General features: G+C 66.2%; 1 protein-coding gene across 1 annotated transcript in view; it reads right to left on the bottom strand.

Annotated features, from left to right (window-relative positions):
• The window catches only part of RYR1 (ryanodine receptor 1), a 94,675-nt gene that overhangs the window by 65,336 nt on the left and 12,276 nt on the right, over window positions 1-17,063 (bottom strand). The window contains 21 exon segments of the mRNA XM_074937940.1: window positions 199-346; window positions 1,098-1,257; window positions 1,727-1,810; window positions 2,431-2,534; window positions 3,411-3,515; window positions 3,913-4,129; window positions 4,607-4,799; window positions 6,159-6,400; window positions 6,674-6,807; window positions 7,454-7,572; window positions 8,014-8,109; window positions 8,372-8,507; window positions 8,979-9,165; window positions 9,984-10,105; window positions 10,279-10,443; window positions 10,893-11,049; window positions 12,467-12,541; window positions 13,147-13,243; window positions 13,593-13,686; window positions 14,050-14,162; window positions 15,901-15,979. Coding sequence (XP_074794041.1) covers window positions 199-346; window positions 1,098-1,257; window positions 1,727-1,810; window positions 2,431-2,534; window positions 3,411-3,515; window positions 3,913-4,129; window positions 4,607-4,799; window positions 6,159-6,400; window positions 6,674-6,807; window positions 7,454-7,572; window positions 8,014-8,109; window positions 8,372-8,507; window positions 8,979-9,165; window positions 9,984-10,105; window positions 10,279-10,443; window positions 10,893-11,049; window positions 12,467-12,541; window positions 13,147-13,243; window positions 13,593-13,686; window positions 14,050-14,162; window positions 15,901-15,979 — 2,827 coding nt within the window.

Genomic DNA, 17,063 nt, shown 5'->3' with positions numbered 1-17,063 from the left:
CCGGAGGGAGGAGAGAAGGAGGGTCCCCGGGGGGGGCAGGAGGGGCCTGGGGGAGGGGGAGAAGGAGGGGTCCGGAAGAGGGGCCCCAGGGGGAGGAGAGAAGGAGGTGCCCAGACGCAGGGGCCCGGGGGAGGACAGGAGGGGCCCCGGGGGAGGGGAGAAGGAGGGGTCCCGGGGAGGGGCCCCAGGGGCACTCACAGGTCTCCTGGTCGGGGGGCTCGATGTTGTAGCCGTAGCCGATCAGCGTGCGCACGGCCTCGCACAGGCTGTTGCGATTCGTCTTCTTGGTCCGTTCGTCCAGCAGGTTGTAGGGCACCAGGCGCGGGTTGCGCTTGTTCTTGATGTCCTGGTGACACGCACACGCACCATGGACACGCGCCACGGACACGCCACAGACATGCCACGGACATGCGCGCATGCACCACAAACATGCCACAGACACGCACCATGGACACGCCACAGACACACGCACACGCAGCATGGACATGCCACAGACGCACGCACACGCCACAGACACACCACAGACGTGCGCACACGCACCACAGACACACACGGGACAGGGGGAAACCAAGAGGAGCTGCTCTCGAGCCAGTCCAAACCCAGCCCATTGCCCGGGCCCGGCTGGGAGGGGCTGTTCCGGCCGCTGGCTGCTGCCCTTCCCGCTGCGGATCTCAAAGCACCTGAACTCACATAGCTCCCACCCCACCCCCACACAGCCACTTGAGAGGCAGGGATGGACCGTGGCCCTGGGTCACTGATGGGGAACGAGGCAGAGTCAGGGGGAGAACCCAGGAGTCCTGGCTCCCAGCCCCCTGCTCCAACCCCCAGCCCCCACTCCCCTCACAGAGCCAGGGATAGAACCCAGGCGTCCTGGCTCCCAGCCGCCCCCCAGTCTAACAATGCCTGGTTCCTTCACGAAACAGAAGACAGCACGGGAGCACTGGGCACACGCGTGTGCATGCGGGAGCCCTGCCCTGCTTGGCACGGGGCCAGATCCGATGCCCGCTCACCCTGGCACAGAGTGGGCGCTAATGGTCCCCCAGCCCCCCATACCCTGGCCCCCCCAACAGTCCCCTCCCCCGGCCCCAGCCCCCTACCTGCACGATGCTGTAAGTCCAGCCCTGGCTCACACGGTCCCGGGCCCACACGTTGTGGCCGTTCTCGGCCAGCTTGTCCACCAGCGTGTTCTGGGCCGGGGTCAGCTTGACGTGGGCCAGGTCCAGCGGGGCCGGCTTGTAGCCATTGGACATCATGTACCTGCCAGGGGAGGGGCTTTGCGCTAGGACCTGCCAATCAACCTCCATCTCCCGCCTCCCCACCCAGCCCAGCCCATCGAGCCTGGTGTCCCCACCCCCTGTGACAAAGTGGGAATCTTCCATTGTGTGTGCCTCGGTTTCCCCTAAGTGGTGCCTGGTTAAGGAGGCAGTGAGCAGAGACCCAGAGATCTGGTCTGCCGCCCAAGCCTGGGGCCCATGGAGAGTCCCAGAAGACACTGGCCACTCCAACTGCCCCGACATTTGGCACCTAGACCCCCTAGACCTAGACAAAGGCCTGAGGGGGCCAGCTGGGGTTGTTAAGTGGGGGCGGCTGGAGGCAGGGGAGAGGCGCCTGGACTGGGACTCAGGGGGGCTGCCCGGGGGCGACGTCCCTGGGCTGGTGGAGCCTCAGACAGCTCCATGGGGGTCACGTCCCCCCCAGGACTCCCCCTCGCCCCCGGACCACCCACGTTTTGGGCAGCTTGGTCTTCTTGAGGTTCTCCTCAGCCTTCTCGTCGGCCATGCCCACGTGACAGCCCAGAGCCAGCAGTGTCCTGCGGGGGGACAGTAACGGGGGGGGGGCAGGGGGGGAGGTCAGCTCCCCGACAGAGCCTCCGGCCCTGCCGCTGCCCCCGAGAGATGAGCCCCCAACCCCCGAGACGAGCCCCCCACCGCATCCCCCCACCCCCAAGAGATGAGACCCCCACCCCGAGACGAGCCCCCACTGCATCCCCCTACCCACATGAGATGAGTCCCACACCCCTTTCCTCCGTTGCCAGCCCCCCAAGAGAGGAGACCCCACTCCCAGCCACCACCCCTAAGAGATGAGTCCCCCCTCCCTCCACTGCCACCCCCCAAGAGATGAGTCCCCCACCCATCCCCCACTCCCAGCTGCCACCCCCAAGTGACTAGCTCCCCCACCCATCCCCCACCCCCAAGAGACGAGCTCCCTCCCCCATCCCCCTGCTCAGCCACCGCCACCCCCTCTCCCCCATCCCAATCCTCCCCCCATCCCAGCTGGACCTCCCTCACCCACCCCCTCGTGTGGAGAGGGATCTCATGCCCCCATGTCCTCAGCCCTGCCAGCCCCTCCTTAGGCCCCGCGGCTCCCCGCCCTCCCCCATGTTTCCGAGTCCCCCCCGACGTTACCCCCCATCTCCCCCGCACCACTCACTTCAGGGTCTCCCCCGACATCTGCAGGTTGTAATTTCTCTCCGGCTCAGGCAGGCTGTGGAAATCCAGCAGGCAGGGGTGCAGCCTCTTGTTGTCGTCCCGGATCTGACGGGGGGCGGGGGGTCAGCGACCCACTGACACCCTGAACCGAGTCCCTCCCAACCCCCGCTCAGCCAGCACCAGCAGTGGGTTCTGGGAAAGGGGCTGGGTGGGGCTGGCAGGCACAGGCTGAGCTGGGGAGATCTGGGGGGCAGGGGCTGGGGCCAGGCTGGGTGACTCTGGGGGTACGGGCTGGGAGTTCTGGGGACACGGGCTGGGCTGGGCGGTTCTGGGGGGCAGGGGCTGGAGCTGGAAGTTCTGGGGGGCAGGGGCTGGGCCAGACTGGGTGGTTCTGGGGGGCAGGGGCTGGGCTGGGCGGTTCTGTGGGGTAGAGGTGCCCACCCCCTCCCACCCAGAGGCACCTGCCAGTCACAGGGGGGAGAGGTTGGAGCAGGGGCAGAGGAGTCCCCGGTGGGAAGCAGTAGGGATGGATGGGGGGGTAGGCAGGGGCCCGTGGGGGGGTACTGGGGGCACTCACGGGCCTATAGGGATAGGAGGTGACTGGGGAGCACTCAGGGGCCCATGTCGGGGCTCGGTGTAGGCCCGTAGGGAGATAGAGGGGGGTACTCACGGACCCACAGGGGACACACGTGGTCCTATAGGGATGGGGGGAGGGCTGTGAGGCACTCGCAGCCCTGTAGGGAGCTATGGGAGGGGGCACTTGCAGGCCCATAGGGGGGTACAGGGGGCACTTGCGGGCCTGTACGGGGTATGGGGGCACTCGTGGGCCTGTAGAGAGCTATGGGGGGGCACTTGCGGTCCCACAGCAGGATGTGGGTGGCACTTGCAGGCCAATAGGTGGTTGGGGGGGCACTCGCGAGCCTGTACAGGGGTACAGTGGGGGCACTCGCGGGCCCCCAGGGGGTACAGTGGGACACTCACGGGCCCGTAGGTCCAGCCCTGCTCGATCCGGGTCAGCGCCCACAGCTCGTGGATATTCTCCGCCAGCTTCTCACGGATCCTCTCCAGGTGTGGGGGGAGGACGATCTGCAGGGACAGGGGTTAGACGGGCCCCCCAGCCTGGGCAGCCCTGCCTTGGGGGACACCCCTGAGCGGGTCCCGCCCTCCCCGCAGGGGCTCCTGACGAGGGAGGGGGGTCAGTGCCTGGGGGCAATGTGCACTGGGCGGCTGCCCACAGCCCTGGGGCCAGGCTGGACCCATTGTCCCCGCACCTTCCCCCCACACCCCACGGGTTGGGGCTGGTTGAGAGCCCCCCCCACAACCCCTCTTGGGACAGGTGGGGTCCCTCCTCCCGACCCCTACCCCAGACCAGGTGGGGGTCTCTCCCCCCAAGTCCCTCCAAAGCCAGGCAGGGTCCCTCCCCTGAACCCCCTCCCCGCCCCGGAGCCCCTCCCCCCAGGCCGGGGCTCTGGGGGGGCACTACCTGCTGGGTGTCCACGGGGCAGGGGGTGAAGGCCGTGTGGGACAGGGACTGGGTGGGCCCCAGCAGGCTGCGGACCTTCCCCGCGTCCTGCCTGTACTCCTTGATGGGCTCCACCCGCATCCGCTCGCGGGGCAGCAGGGCCTCGAAGCAGGGCGCGTAGCCCGGGGGGGGCAGGAACTTGAAGTCGCCGTGGCGGCCCCCCAGGAGGAAGCGGACCCTGTGGGGGGATGGTGAAGGCTGGACCCCTCCCCCACAGCCCCCCTCTCTGGATTCCCCCTCCCTGCTGGCCCCCTTCCCTCACCAATTCTCCCACTCTGCCCCCCCACAACTGCCTTCTCCTCCCCCGCAGCCCCCCTCCCTGGATTTCCCCTCCCTGCTGAACCCCTCCCCTGCTCCTCCCCCCCCAATTCTCCCCCCCCTTTGACCCCCACAACCACCTTCTCCTCCCCCGCAGCCCCCCTCCCTGGATTTCCCCCCCCCCGCTGACCCCCACCCCTTTCTGCCCCCCCACCAATTCTCCCACCCCCTACAACCGCCCTCTCCTCCCCCAACCCCATCAGCTCCCTCCCCCCCAGCCCCTTCCCCACCCTGGTCAGCCCCCTCTTCGACCCTCCCCTTCCTCTCCCCTCCACCCCCAGCCCGCCCCCCATCCCTCCTCCCCACCCCCGCTGCTCGCCCCAGGGTCCCGGCTCACTTGATGCCAGCGGAGAAGCTGACCACGGGGAAGAAGAGCCCGTCCACGTTGAAGTTCTCGAACATGCCCTGCACGGGGAAGCCGCTGATGCGGAAGGACATGCTGGGCACGCTCAGGTCCAGGCAGCAGCTCACCACGTCGTCGGCCGCCAGCGTGTGCTGGCCTGGCGAGGCCACGGCGCGGGCCACGCCACCTGCACCGGTGGAGAGAGGCCAGGCTGAGCGCGGGGGCGAAAAGACGCGGCGAGAGGCCGAGGGGGAGGGAAACGCGGGTGCGAGGAGGGGGCTGACCAGGGCATGCTGGCTAGTAACGTCCGCATTCGGCACAAGCAGCCGCTCCGGAGCCGAATCTGGCCTACGCTCTTCTCCGACGCTAGGTATCCCGGCACGCCCGGGCTGAACGCAGCACGGGCTCGGGCCACGCGGGTGTTTCCCCACCGTGACGGGCAGGCAGCTTTTCGCCCTGGCACGTCCCAAAGGAGGAAGACAAGACGCATGACTGCCCTGCCCTGGCACAAGGGGAGGAGGGGCCTTCGTGGCCGTTGGTACCAGCGACGCCTGCGTCCAGAGCAGAGAGAAGGGGTGCACCGGGACGCCAGGGAGCCGCGCTGAAAGCCCTGGACGCGGCCACAGGTTAGGTATAAACAGACGGCTTTAGGGGTGTCATCCGGGGAGCAAGGTGAACGGAGCGACGCCGCAGGGCACGGCTTCCTGGCGACTGGGATCGTACCGAGCCTCTGTTCCTCCACTCGCTCTCACGGACTTTTGGCAATCCCCCCGACTGACGTGGGCCCTTTCGGCCCCTGAATCTATTTCCTACCGAACCGAGGTCAAGCAACAGACGGTGCAATTTCCCACAGGGTGCAAAGAGCAGGCAGAAGGGTGCAAGAGCAAGTGTGCCAGAGAGAATACACAAGAGAGTATCCGTCTGTGTGAGTACCTGAGTAATGAATGTGCAAGAGGTCACGCAAGAGTGTCAGTGTGCACATCAGAGTGCAAAACGTGCAAGAGAAATAGTGTGTGCATAAGTGTGCATGACTCAGTGTGCAACGAGTGTGCAAGACAGTGTCAGCACACATGAGAGAATGTGTGGGCATGAGTGAGTGTGCAAAAGAGAACACACAATAGAATGTGTGTGCAAGAGTGGATGAGTGAGTGTGCACTGAACATGTGTGCAAGAACAAGCAAGCGAATGTTGATGTGCGCAGAAGCGTGCAAAAGAGAAACAGGGTGCGCATAAGAGCATGCACGAGTTAGCATGCAACAAGTGTGCAAGGCAGTGCACACAAGATAATGTGCATGCATAAGGGTGTGTTTGTGTGCAGAGTGTGCAAGAACCTGAGTGTGAAAAGAGCATGCACAAGACAGTGCGTGCAAGAATGTGCATAAGTGGGTACAGAAGGAGGGCGTGCAAAATCACATGCCAAAGAGAGCATGTGAGCATGCAAGAGGGGGCCTGGGCGCTCCCCCCTGCGGCACCCCCATGCCTGCTCCTTTGCACGCCCGCCAGAGCGGCCAGGCGGGCAGGCCCTGGGCAGAGCCGGGGCTCGTACCTGACCAGAGGTGCAGGCCGTCGAAGCCGAAGGAGTACAGGTCGTCCCCCACACCGTTGCCGCCCCAGCCCTCCCCGCCCCCGGGGTAGGGGCTGTAGCCCTCGGTCATGGCCCAGCCCACGCGCAGGTGGGTGGCCTGCGCCGTGACGAAGGGCTCCACGTAATCCACGATCAGCTCGTAGTACCACTTCTTGTACTGCGTCGAGCCCTCGTGCGTGCCCAGGAAGATGTTCGGGCGCATGCTGCGGGGGAGAGAGAAGGGGGAGGGTTAGCACTGGGGAGGGAGGGGCTGGGGGGGCAGGAAGGGACCCCCCACTCCACCAGGGCTCATTATACTTCTTGCAAACTACAAGGTACTACCCCTCGCCCAGTGCTGGGATGCAGCCACCTCTGGCGCGGGGGCTGTTTGTACAGGGACCCCTCGCCCGGTGCTGGGATGCAGCCACCTCTGGGGTGGGGCACAAGGGCGGTTTAACAGCTGTTCGGGGCAGGAAGTGAGCCAGCCCCGCCCTCACCTGGTGACGTGGTTAATGAGGTTGGTCTGCAGGAGCAGGTCGCGGCGGGGGAGCAGGTTCTCGGTGATGAGGTTCTGGTTGGAGCGCACGGCCACCCCGTTGCAGACGCACAGAGAGCAGAGCACGTCGAGCACCTACCGGGACGGGGAGAGGAGACAGCGCCGGGCTCTCACCTGGGATATGGGACCCCAGCCCGGCCCCACCAGCCAGCCGCTGGACGCCCCAGGGAAGGGACCGAGTGCCATTCAAAACAGAGGGGGGGCGGATCGGGGTGTGGTTGGAGCTCACTGCCCTGTGGCTAGTCTCTGCCCCCCAGGGCCCATAGGGGGCAGATCGGGGGCATGGCTGGAGCTCCCTGCCCTGTGGCTAGTCTCTGCCCCCCAGGGCCCATAGGGGGCAGATCGGGGGCATGGCTGGAGCTCCCTGCCCTGTGGCTAGTCTCTGTCCCCCAGGGCCCATAGGGGGCAGATCGGGGGCATGACTGGAGCTCCCTGCACTGTGGCTAGTCTCTGTCCCCCAGGGCCCATAGGGGGCAGATCGGGGGCATGGCTGGAGCTCCCTGCGCTGTGGCTAGTCTCTGCCTCACAGGGCCCATGGTGTGGGGGGAGCAGTGTGAGTTACAGCAGCCCAGGGGTTGCTCTAACTGACAGCAGGGGGCAGACAGGGCCAAAAATGTGGAACCCCAACGGGGCCTTCCCCACCCGTCCCCCACCTGTCCCTGCCCCCAAGGCAGGGACGGGAGAGCCGAGGATTCAGCCATGGGGCTGTGGGCGACCTCACCTTGTGGTTGCGCCCGTGCTTGTCCAGCAGGGAGATGATGGATTTGATGTGGTTCTCCTGAATGATGTTCAGCACCTCGGGGCTCTCGATAAGGACGCAGTACAGCACCTCCAGGATCCCTGGCGGGGGGGAGGGGACTGAGCCGTGAGTCCGTGCGCACGCGTGACCGTGCAAGTGTCACACACGCACCCGGGGGGGAGGGGAGCATGTGCACCGCTCGGCGTGGCCACGCGGGCGAGCGTGCCCCGGGATCTGCACAGGCAGAGACCCAGCCGCCCCACGCTGCCCTGCGCACAGGTGTGGATTCACGTATCTGCTCCCATGTGCACACGTACCGCCGGGCGCGTCCACACACGCGCCGCACGGATCTGCGGGAAGCACACGCGTGTGTTTCCGTGCCTCCGCCCACGCCTTGGCCAGGCAGGGGAGGTCCCAGCCGTTCAACTCGCCGCCCTGGACGTGGCCCGGGAGAGGGCACGAACCCCCCCACACACTCGCCCCGCCCCGGCCAGGGGCCCTCATCCCGCCCAGCTCCCGCCCCCCGTCCTGCCCAGCCTCACCGGAGGAGGCCTCCAGCCGGTCGAGCTTGCTGACCAGCCAGTCCAGGTTGCTGGAGAAGAGGGCGCAGTTGGAGCGGTTGCCCCGGATCAGCGAGGCTGCGGGGCGAGAGACGGGCCGTCAGCCGGGGGGCACCCCAGAGCAGGACCCTCCCTCCCGCCCCTCCGCCCAGCGGGCGGGCCCACGGCTCAGCATGGGGAAATCCAGCAGCTGGGGCCGGTTTCTGCCCCGGCCCCGCCTGGGCCAGCCGCTCTCCGCAGGGCAGGCCCCATCGCTACGCTCACAGCAGCCCCCCGGCCTCCCCCAGCTCCGTGGACCCGGCCTTCCACCGGGGAGAGAGGGGGCGAGGATCCCACGCACCCAGCAGCTCGTACAGCAGGTTGACAATCTCCTTCCAGGACTCGGCCGCCTCCTCGCCCGCGAACTCGGCGAAGTGGGCGGCCGTGCTGTACAGGTTGAGGCGGTCGATGCAGTTCAGCACCAGCGTGATCATGCCCTGCGGGGAGGCGAGCGCAGCCGTCACCCCCCAGGGCACCAGCCCCCCAACCCGCCAGAGGCTGAAGCCCTCCCTCCCCCCACCAGCAGAGACCCCCCTTCAGGCCCCCTCCGCTGGCTCCTGTCCCTTCCTGCCCATCCCAAAGCTTACCCTGCCACTGAGATGCAGCCACCTCTGGGGTGGGGTGGGGCAGCTGTTTATACAGGGATCCCTCGCCCGCGGCTGAATGTCGCTTCCTGCCGCACAGCGCCCCCTAGCACCGCATTGGAGCTGGCACTGACTGCGAGGAGACAGCGCCCCCTACTGAGCCCCCCATAGCACAGTGCCTTCTAGCACTGCCCTAGACTGCCGGGGGAGAGTTCCTGCAGTGTGCAAGGACACGTCCCACCCCCGTACTGACCCCGTGGCCCCCCCACGCTGACCCCACTCCCTCCCTCTGCGCTGGCCCCGTGCCCCCCGCTTCCCACTGACCTCCTCCTGGAAGAGGTTCTGGCGGCTCTTGAGCGAGCGGAGCCGGCCCTGCTTCTCCTCATGCCGCAGCTCCTCCTCCGGGTGCTGGAAGTAGGTGATCAGGTCCCGAAGGCTCAGGATCATCCCGTCGATGGGCATCGCGGCCCCGGCGCCCGCCTTGCCCTTCCCGCTCAGGCTGTCCAGGCCCCTGCCAGCACCGCGGAGGGAGGGGGTCAGCCTAGCCCCACTGCCCAACCCTGCTCGGGGCTGATCCCACCGCTCACACCAGAAGGCAAAGGGCCAGAGTCCAGCAGGGAAGGCAGTGGACTTGGGGGAGCTGAGGGAGGCAGGAGAGCCATCAGAAGCAGGGCAGATGGGGGGAGCCAGCCAAGGGGGGCAGCAAAGCAGTAGCAGTAGGAGGGAGCCAGGATGGGAGGCAGAGAGAAGGGGAGCTGAGGGGGCCAGGGGCTTTGCCGGGGGAGGAGTCATCGAGGGGGGTCAGAGGGAGATGTGGGAGCAAGGGGGAGGGCGCAAGGTGCAGAGGCGAGGGGGTGCCTAGGAACGGGGCCTGCTCAGGGGCAGGGGAGAGACTGCGCCCACCCCCTCCCCAGCTCAGGGGTCCCAGAGCACGACCTGCTCCCTGCACCCCCCTGCAGACACCCAGGCCCGTCACTCGCCCCCTGGGGACTGGCCCCCAGAGCTGGCAGGGGGCACCAGCCAGGCTGCTCAGCATTCTGGGGGGGCAAACGGGGGGGGGGACCAGAGCATCCACCCAGCCGACTGCAGGGGGACATGGTCACTGGAGAGATCAGCCCCCGATCTTCACAGCCCCCCCAGCCAGGTCCAGCCCCCCCATCTCCAACCTCTCCCCGGGTTCTGCACCCCCCCCCTCGATCTCCAGTGTCCCCCAGGGTTCGTCGCCTGCATTTCCCAGGCCCCGCCTGGGACACAGACCCCTCCCCATGCTCTCCCCAAGGTTCAACCCCCAGCCCTGCGAGCCCCCAGGTACCCCCCGGTTCGGCCCACCGGACGAAGTGGGTGTAGAGGCCGCTGGTGCTGTAGATGATGCGGGCAGCCTGCGACTCCTCGTGCTGGCAGCGGGTCAGGGACAGGGCGTCGTCCATGTGCCCCTCCTGGTGCAGGATGGCCTGGGGGGTGGGCAGAGCCGTGGGGTGAGCGGGGAACGGGAACCCCCCGAACCCGGCCGCCCCCCTTCCTCTGGGCAGCCCCAGGGAACCCCCCAGTGTGTCCCGCCCACCCCCCTTCCTCTGGGCAGCCCCAAGGACACCCCCCCCCCGCGGCGCGTCCCGCCAGCCCCCACCTTCCTCTTGAGCAGCCCCAGGCGCAGGGCCTTGGCGTCGGGGGCCGCGTACGTCAGCCACAGGCCGCTGGCCGCATGCTGCACAAAGCACATGGTCTCGCCGTACTTGATCTCGGCGGCCCCCATGCCCTCCACGTCCCGCTTGGGCGCCACGTCCAGCTTCTCCTGCGGGGGGGGGAGAATGGGGGGGAGGGGGGCCGTGAGTGGGGGGGAGGCGGTGCCGGGAACTAGGGGGGGAAGGGGCGCCATGGGCCTGCCATGGGTGTGAGTGGGAGGGGGGCGCCATGAGTGTGGGGGGAGGGGGTGCTGGGAACTGGGGGGGCAGAGGGTGTGCCATGAGTGTGGGGGGAGGGGGCGCCATGGGCCTGCCATGGGTGTGAGTGGGAGGGGGTGCGCCATGAGTGTGGGGGGAGGGGGTGCCGGGATAGTGGGGGGAAGGGGCGCCATGGGTGTGAGTGGGAGGGGGGGCGCCGGGAGTGTCAGGAGAGGGGGGCACCGTAAGCGTGGGGGGAGGGGGGCCGTGAGTGTGGGGGACAGATGGAAACTTCAAGACAAGTTTTTGGGTCTGACCCCCCCCCCCCCGCAGCCTGGCGCCCCCCCCGCCCCGCGCTCACCTTGGAGGCGCGGAAGCAGAAGGCCGTGGCCTTGGTGTTGGCTTTCTCGGCGTCCACCACGACCAGCCCCTTCTCCTCGGCCAGCCCCAGGTAGCGCCCGGTGGTGACGTGCCGCGCCCGGAACAGCTGCCCCCACCGCATGTAGCTCCCGCTCCAGCTGCCGGGGGGGCCAGAGAAACCCAGTGCTAGTGCCACTCGCCGGCTCTGGGCCCCCCAGCTCCACGGGATGTGGGTCATCCCAGCCCCACCGGCCCCCATCGCCGGGATCCCCCCTTCCCGCCCGCTGGATTCAAACCCGCCCCCCGACCTCCCCAGTCCGTACAGTCCCCAGCCCTCCAGGTCCGTACAGTCCCCAACCTCCCCCGGTCCCTAATTCCTCCCCGGTCCGTACAGTCCCCCACCCCCTGGTCAATACAGTCCCCCAGGTCTACACAGTCCCCAGCCCTCCAGGTCCATACAGTCCCCAACCTCCCCCGGTCCCTAATTCCTCCCCGGTCCGTACAGTCCCCCAGGTCTACACAGTCCCCCACCCCTGGTCAATACAGTCCCCTATGTCCGTACAGTCCCCCACCCCCTGGTCCGTACAATCGTGTCCCCACCCCAACCCCGGCCTAAACAGTCACTCACTTCCCTGTCCATACAGTCCCCTTGGTCCATACAGTCCCTGATCCTCCAGTCCATGCAGTTCCCCCCACCCCGGGCCATACAGTTGCCCACTTCCCTGTCCATACAGTCCCTGCCCACACCCCTCATCATCCAGCACCATCACCTCAGCTGACACCATCTGTGACGAAGTGGGACTGTTCTTAATGTTTCCTCTGAATAGTGTGGGGGTGCCTCAGTTTCCCCTAGGCAGTTCTTAAGTATCTAGGTGGTGGGATGAGGGTGTATCATCATTGCAGAGCCCTAGAGGGCAGGTGTGGGCAGGGATCTGGACACAGAGAATGGCCGACACCCTGTTTCCTGGCAACTGATGGCCTGGCCCTTCCCCACTGCAAGGTGAGAGCTAAAGAGTTGGAGAACAAAGGAATCAGGTGACCTCCCGCCCGGGAAAGGGAGAAAACCCAGAGGAGGGGGGCTGGAGGGAGTTTCAGTTTGGGGCTGGCTGGGACATGGAGTGAAGGGCAGACGTGGTTGTCTGGCTCACTGCCCCCCAAAATGGACCCAGCTGAGGGGTCCTGTTCTCTGCACCTACAAGCTCTGTGTTAGACCATGTTCCTGTCGTCTAATAAACCTCTGTTTTCCTGGCTGGCTGAGAGTCACGTCTGACTGTGAAGTTGGGGGGCAGGACCCTCCGGCCCTCCCAGGACCCCGCCTGAGCGGACTCGCTGTGGGAAGCGCACGGAGGGGCAGGGGAGGCTGAATGCTCCGAGGTCAGACCCAGGAAGGTGGAGCCGGGTGAGCTGTGTGTCCTGCAGACAGGCTGCTCCCCAAGAGGAGACTCCCCCAGAGTCCTGACTGGCTTCCTGGGGAGCAGTTCCAGAGCATCGCCCAGGGACTCCGTGACACCATCGTCCCAGGCCGGCGCCCCCTTTCTGGGGGGGGGGGGGGAGCAGAACCTGCGATTCCCCTACCTGATGCGCAAGGGCTCCAGCCTCCAGAGGGAGCGGGCGTGGGTGCAAACGGCGCCGCCCTCGTAGTTCACCACCCTGCGGACAAGAGGGGAGGAGCGTGGTGGGGGGGGAACGAGCCATGCCCCCCCGCCTCCATCCGTGGGAGCGCAGGCCAGATCTGGCCACCCTGGCTCGCCACAGAACAGGCCGATCTCGCTAGAGACCTAGTCAGGCCCCATCGGAGACAGGCCCTGATGCTGTCAATGGTGTGATGGCAGCCCCTAAAGGTACCGACGGAAACTGGGGTTGCCCCCACTGGGACGGACACTGCACAGCCCCCTCCTCCCCCGACTGATATCAGGGCTTCTCACTGGGCTGGGTACTGCACTGAGAGACAGTCGCTGCCCCAAAACGCTTGCAAAGGGTGGGAGGGGAAACTGAGGCACAGAGAGGGCTGTGACTCGCCTGAGGTTGCCCAGCAGAGCGGGGCAGAGCCAGGAACAGAACCCAAGAGCCTTCCCCCTCCCCCCCGTCCAGGGCTGCTCCTCCCCTGGGTCACACGACCACGTCACTCCGCATCCCCCAGCCCCCTGCCCAAGGCAGAGACCCCCAGGCCACACCCTTAGCTCGAGCTCCCAGCGCCGAAGGCCACAGGTTCGAGCCTCGCTGGGGTGGGTGTCGAATCGTCCTCCAGGCCGTACCTGCGCTCCTCCTCACCCTGCTCGCTGGAGGAGATGGTGAGGCATTCGTCCATGTGCCCGTGGAAGAGACGCATGACGTGACCCCCCGTCACGTACCCTGGCAGGAGACGAGAAACCAGCAAATATCAGTGCAAGGGAGGGGAGGGCCAATGACTCAGGGAACCCAGGAGTCCTGGCTCCCAGCCACTCCCTGCCCCCCACCTGCTCTAACCACCAGACCCGACTCCACTCCCAGAGCTGGGATAGAACCCAGGAGTCCTGACCCCTCTCCCTTCTCTCTCCTATCAGAAGGGCAGGGAATCGCCTCTACCCAGGGACCCGCAGCCCCCCAGCTGTTAGGGTCATGGCCGCAGGCTCAGGGGCCACCCCCAGGGCTGGCATGGGACAGGGGCTGAGGGATCCCTGGGAACCCACAACCCCTGGGAGCAGGGCAGGGGGGAACTGACCTTCCTCGCAGCCCGAGCAGATGGGATTCATGTTCCAGAGGGTCTGCATGAATGAGGCGTCGGCTTGCAGGTCCCCGCTGGCCGTGGAGAGGTGCTGGGAGGGGGAAGAGAGACAGAAAGGCAGGGCAGGTCAGCAGAGAGCCAGGGAAGACAGCTGGAACAGCCCCCCGGGTGCTGCCTACACCAGCACGAACCCAGGAGTCCGGGCCCAGAACCACCTGCCTCTCCCACCTACCTATACCTGGGTCTTGTCATTGGGTCAGCAGACACACGCACAGGGGGCTTGCACACCCAGCCTGGTACACACGCACATGCCGCCTTGCATACATCCAGACACACAACCCCCTGCACATGTGCAAACACATCCATGCCCCACGTGTGTGCACGCACACAACACACACGCACACGTACACCCAGGCAGGCAGGCACGCACACCCGTGTGCACGGCCCTACTCACCAGGTAGCGCTCGGAGGAGACGCTGACCAAGATGAGGTCGTCCCCGACTCGAACCTTTTCGCCCTCCGACCGCTGCTTGGAGGCGGGGTGGATGGTCCACCAGCAGGCTTCCCCTGGGGTCGGGACAGACAGGGTGTGGGTGCGGCCAGCAGCCAGGGGGGCAGGGAGGGGATGGGCCCAGGGACAGCTCTGGCTCCCCTCCCAATTCTCAGGGCCATTCCCTTGGGCACCGCGAAGTCTGGAACATGGAGACCACCCTGCCCTGGACCCTCCCGCCAGCCCAGGGCACCAGGGCAGGAACCTGGCCCTACTGGGGCACAGGTCCCATGGACTGCAACAGGGCCAGGACTCACCCCATGGGGGCACACCCCAGCAGCTGGGAACCCCCAACGGGAACTGGGGGCACACGGGTGTCCCGCTCTGCCATCTCTCTTTAGTCTGAGCAGAGCCAGGTGCCGGCCGAGCCCCCTTGAGGGTTTGCCAGCTGACCAAGGGGCTCTGCACCCGAACCCCTGGGGTCAGGGAGTCAGGGCTTAAGGGGCACCCAAGCAGGGAGGTGCTGCCGACCCAGCAGGAAGGTGGCAGGCGTCTGCGGCTGGCACTGGCCCCTCAGCCGGGCAAATGCTGACAAACCATGACAGTATGAATGGAAACGCTTGGCAGCTACACAGCGCTGCATCCTGGATGTGACGAAGAGGGACTGTTCTTAATGCTTCCTCTGAATACTGTGTGGGTGCCTCAGTTTCCCCTAGGCATTTCGTAAGTCTCTAGGTGATGGGATAAGGGGGTGTAATTGTTGCAGAGCAAAGGCCCAGGGTATCTAAATGGCAACACTCTGTCTCCTGGCCACTGATAACCTGGGCCCTTCCCCCTGCAAGGTGAGAGCTAAAGGGTTGGAGAACAAACGAATCAGGTGACCTCCTGGCCGGGAAAGGGACAAAGCCCAGAGGAGGGGGGGCCGGAGGGAGTTTCAGTTTGGGGCTGGCTGGGACATGGAGTGAAGGGCTGATGTGGCTGTCTGGCTCACTGCCCCCCAAAATGGACCCAGCTGAGGGGTCCTGTTCTCTGCACCTACAAGCTCTGTTTTAGACCATGTTCCTGTCGTCTAATAAACCTTCTGTTTTACTGGCTGGCTGAGAGTCACGTCTGACTGTGAAGTTGGGGGGCAGGACCCTCTGGCTTCCCCAGGACCCCGCCTGGGCGGACTGGCTGTGGGAAGTGCATGGAGGGGCAGGGGATGCTGAATGCTCCGAGGTCAGCCCCAGGAAGGTGGAAGCTGGGTGAGCTGTTTCCCCTGGAGACAGGCTGCTCGCAGAGAGGAGACTTCACCAGAGTCCTGACTGGCTTCATAGGGAGCAGTTCCAGAGCATTGCCCAGGGACTCCGTGACACTTGGCAAGTGGGGAAACTGAGGCACAGTGCGGGGCAGGGACTTGCCGCAGATCACACGGTGATCTGGGTCCAAGAAGGGGTGGGATCTAGTGCTGGGAGCCAGGACTCCTGGGTTCTATCCCCAGCCCTGGGAGGGGAGTGGTGTCTCGTGGTTAGAGCAGGGGGGGACTGGGAGCCAGGACTCCTGGGTTCTATTCCCCCTGGCTTGCTGGGTGAGCTTGGACAAGTCACTGCCCCTGTATGTGCCTCAGTTTCCCCAACAGCAGTGTCTGTGCAATACCATGCACAATCGAATCCCCGTCCATGGGTGTGGCTAAGGGGTACTACCATAATACACTTAATTAAGAGCAATGAAAATGTCCAGCATTGCAGTGGGTTCCGGTCCATGGCTGGGGGTCCCAGGCGCTACCGTAATACACCTAAACAACCAGCTCCGCATTGCCCGTCGCCCCTCCCGTACCTGAGGCGTTCTCCTGCAGCCCCACGTCGAAGGCCAGTTTGTCCGTCAGGGAGCGGGACGTGGTCAGGCAGCTCAGGTACTGTCAGGGCAGGAGGCAGAAGAGAAACGGAGGCAGCGGGGTGAGTACGGAGTGGAGCTGGCACTGCCTGGTGGTGAGGACGTTGGCGTGGGAGCCAGGCCTCCTGGGTTCCCTGCCCAGCTCTGGGGGGAGAGCGGGGTCTAGGGGTTAGAGCAGGGAGCCAGGCCTCCTGGGTTCCATCCCCGTCTTTCGGAGGGTGTGACGGCGGGGGGGGATTTTCTCACTGGGTGTGCATCTCATGTGTGCTGCGTGTGTAGCGAGGGGGTTTGCTGTTGCAGAGGAGCAGGAGTGACCTCGCCTGGCTGGGGGACCCCAGACAACCCCTTGGAAATTGGGTGCCCAGCAACTAGTGCCTGGGACCCCCTCCAGATTGGGAGCCACCCGGCTCTGGCCAGGAGGCTGGAAATGGGCTGAGGGGAGAGGACCCCCTGACCTGCCCAGCCCCGCCGGGTGGGGTCCAGCCAGCAGGGGAACAAAGGCCCCGTGGCCTGTTTATCTGGGACCTAAGACAAAGGACGGAGGAGGAGCTGTTGGGGGAGGGGACATAGCGGGGTCGGCTGGACTGGGGACAAGGAATAGCCGGAGCCCACCAGAGCTGGGCCAGACCCAGCTGGCCGGGGCTGAGACTGGCCCTGCCTGGGCTGGGTCCAGATGTTCAATAAACCTCCCGTGTGATGCTGGTGGAGAGTCAGTGCAGGCTGGAGATCGGGGTGAGGGTCCAGGGGGCCCAGAGCAAGGGGACTCCCTGAGGGGGCCCACGGCAAAGAGAGGCCGGCTGGAGGCTCAGAGGTGCGGCCCCAGAGAGAGCGAACCCCCGAGAAGGGGGGGGGATCCTCTGAGTGAGTGGGATCCTCCCCGGGGCCATATGGAGCCGAGAGAGCCCGGGGCTCGGGAGTCCGTGCGGGGAAGGGGCTCTCGACAGGAGTCCAGGCTCAGCCGGACACGCTGTGGAGAGATGCGGGGCTGCGGAAGGGGGCCGGAGGGCTGCCCCGGGGTGGCTCACGTCTGGCATTTGCTCCTGGCAGAGACGTGCGGTGCCCCGTCGCCCCTTGGCATTCCCCAGCATGGAACGCATTACGCGGGT

Source organism: Natator depressus, chromosome 23 (genome assembly GCF_965152275.1).
Source record: "Natator depressus isolate rNatDep1 chromosome 23, rNatDep2.hap1, whole genome shotgun sequence".
In the NCBI taxonomy this organism is placed as follows: Eukaryota; Metazoa; Chordata; order Testudines; family Cheloniidae; genus Natator; species Natator depressus.
This window is presented reverse-complemented; position numbering and strand designations above follow the sequence as displayed.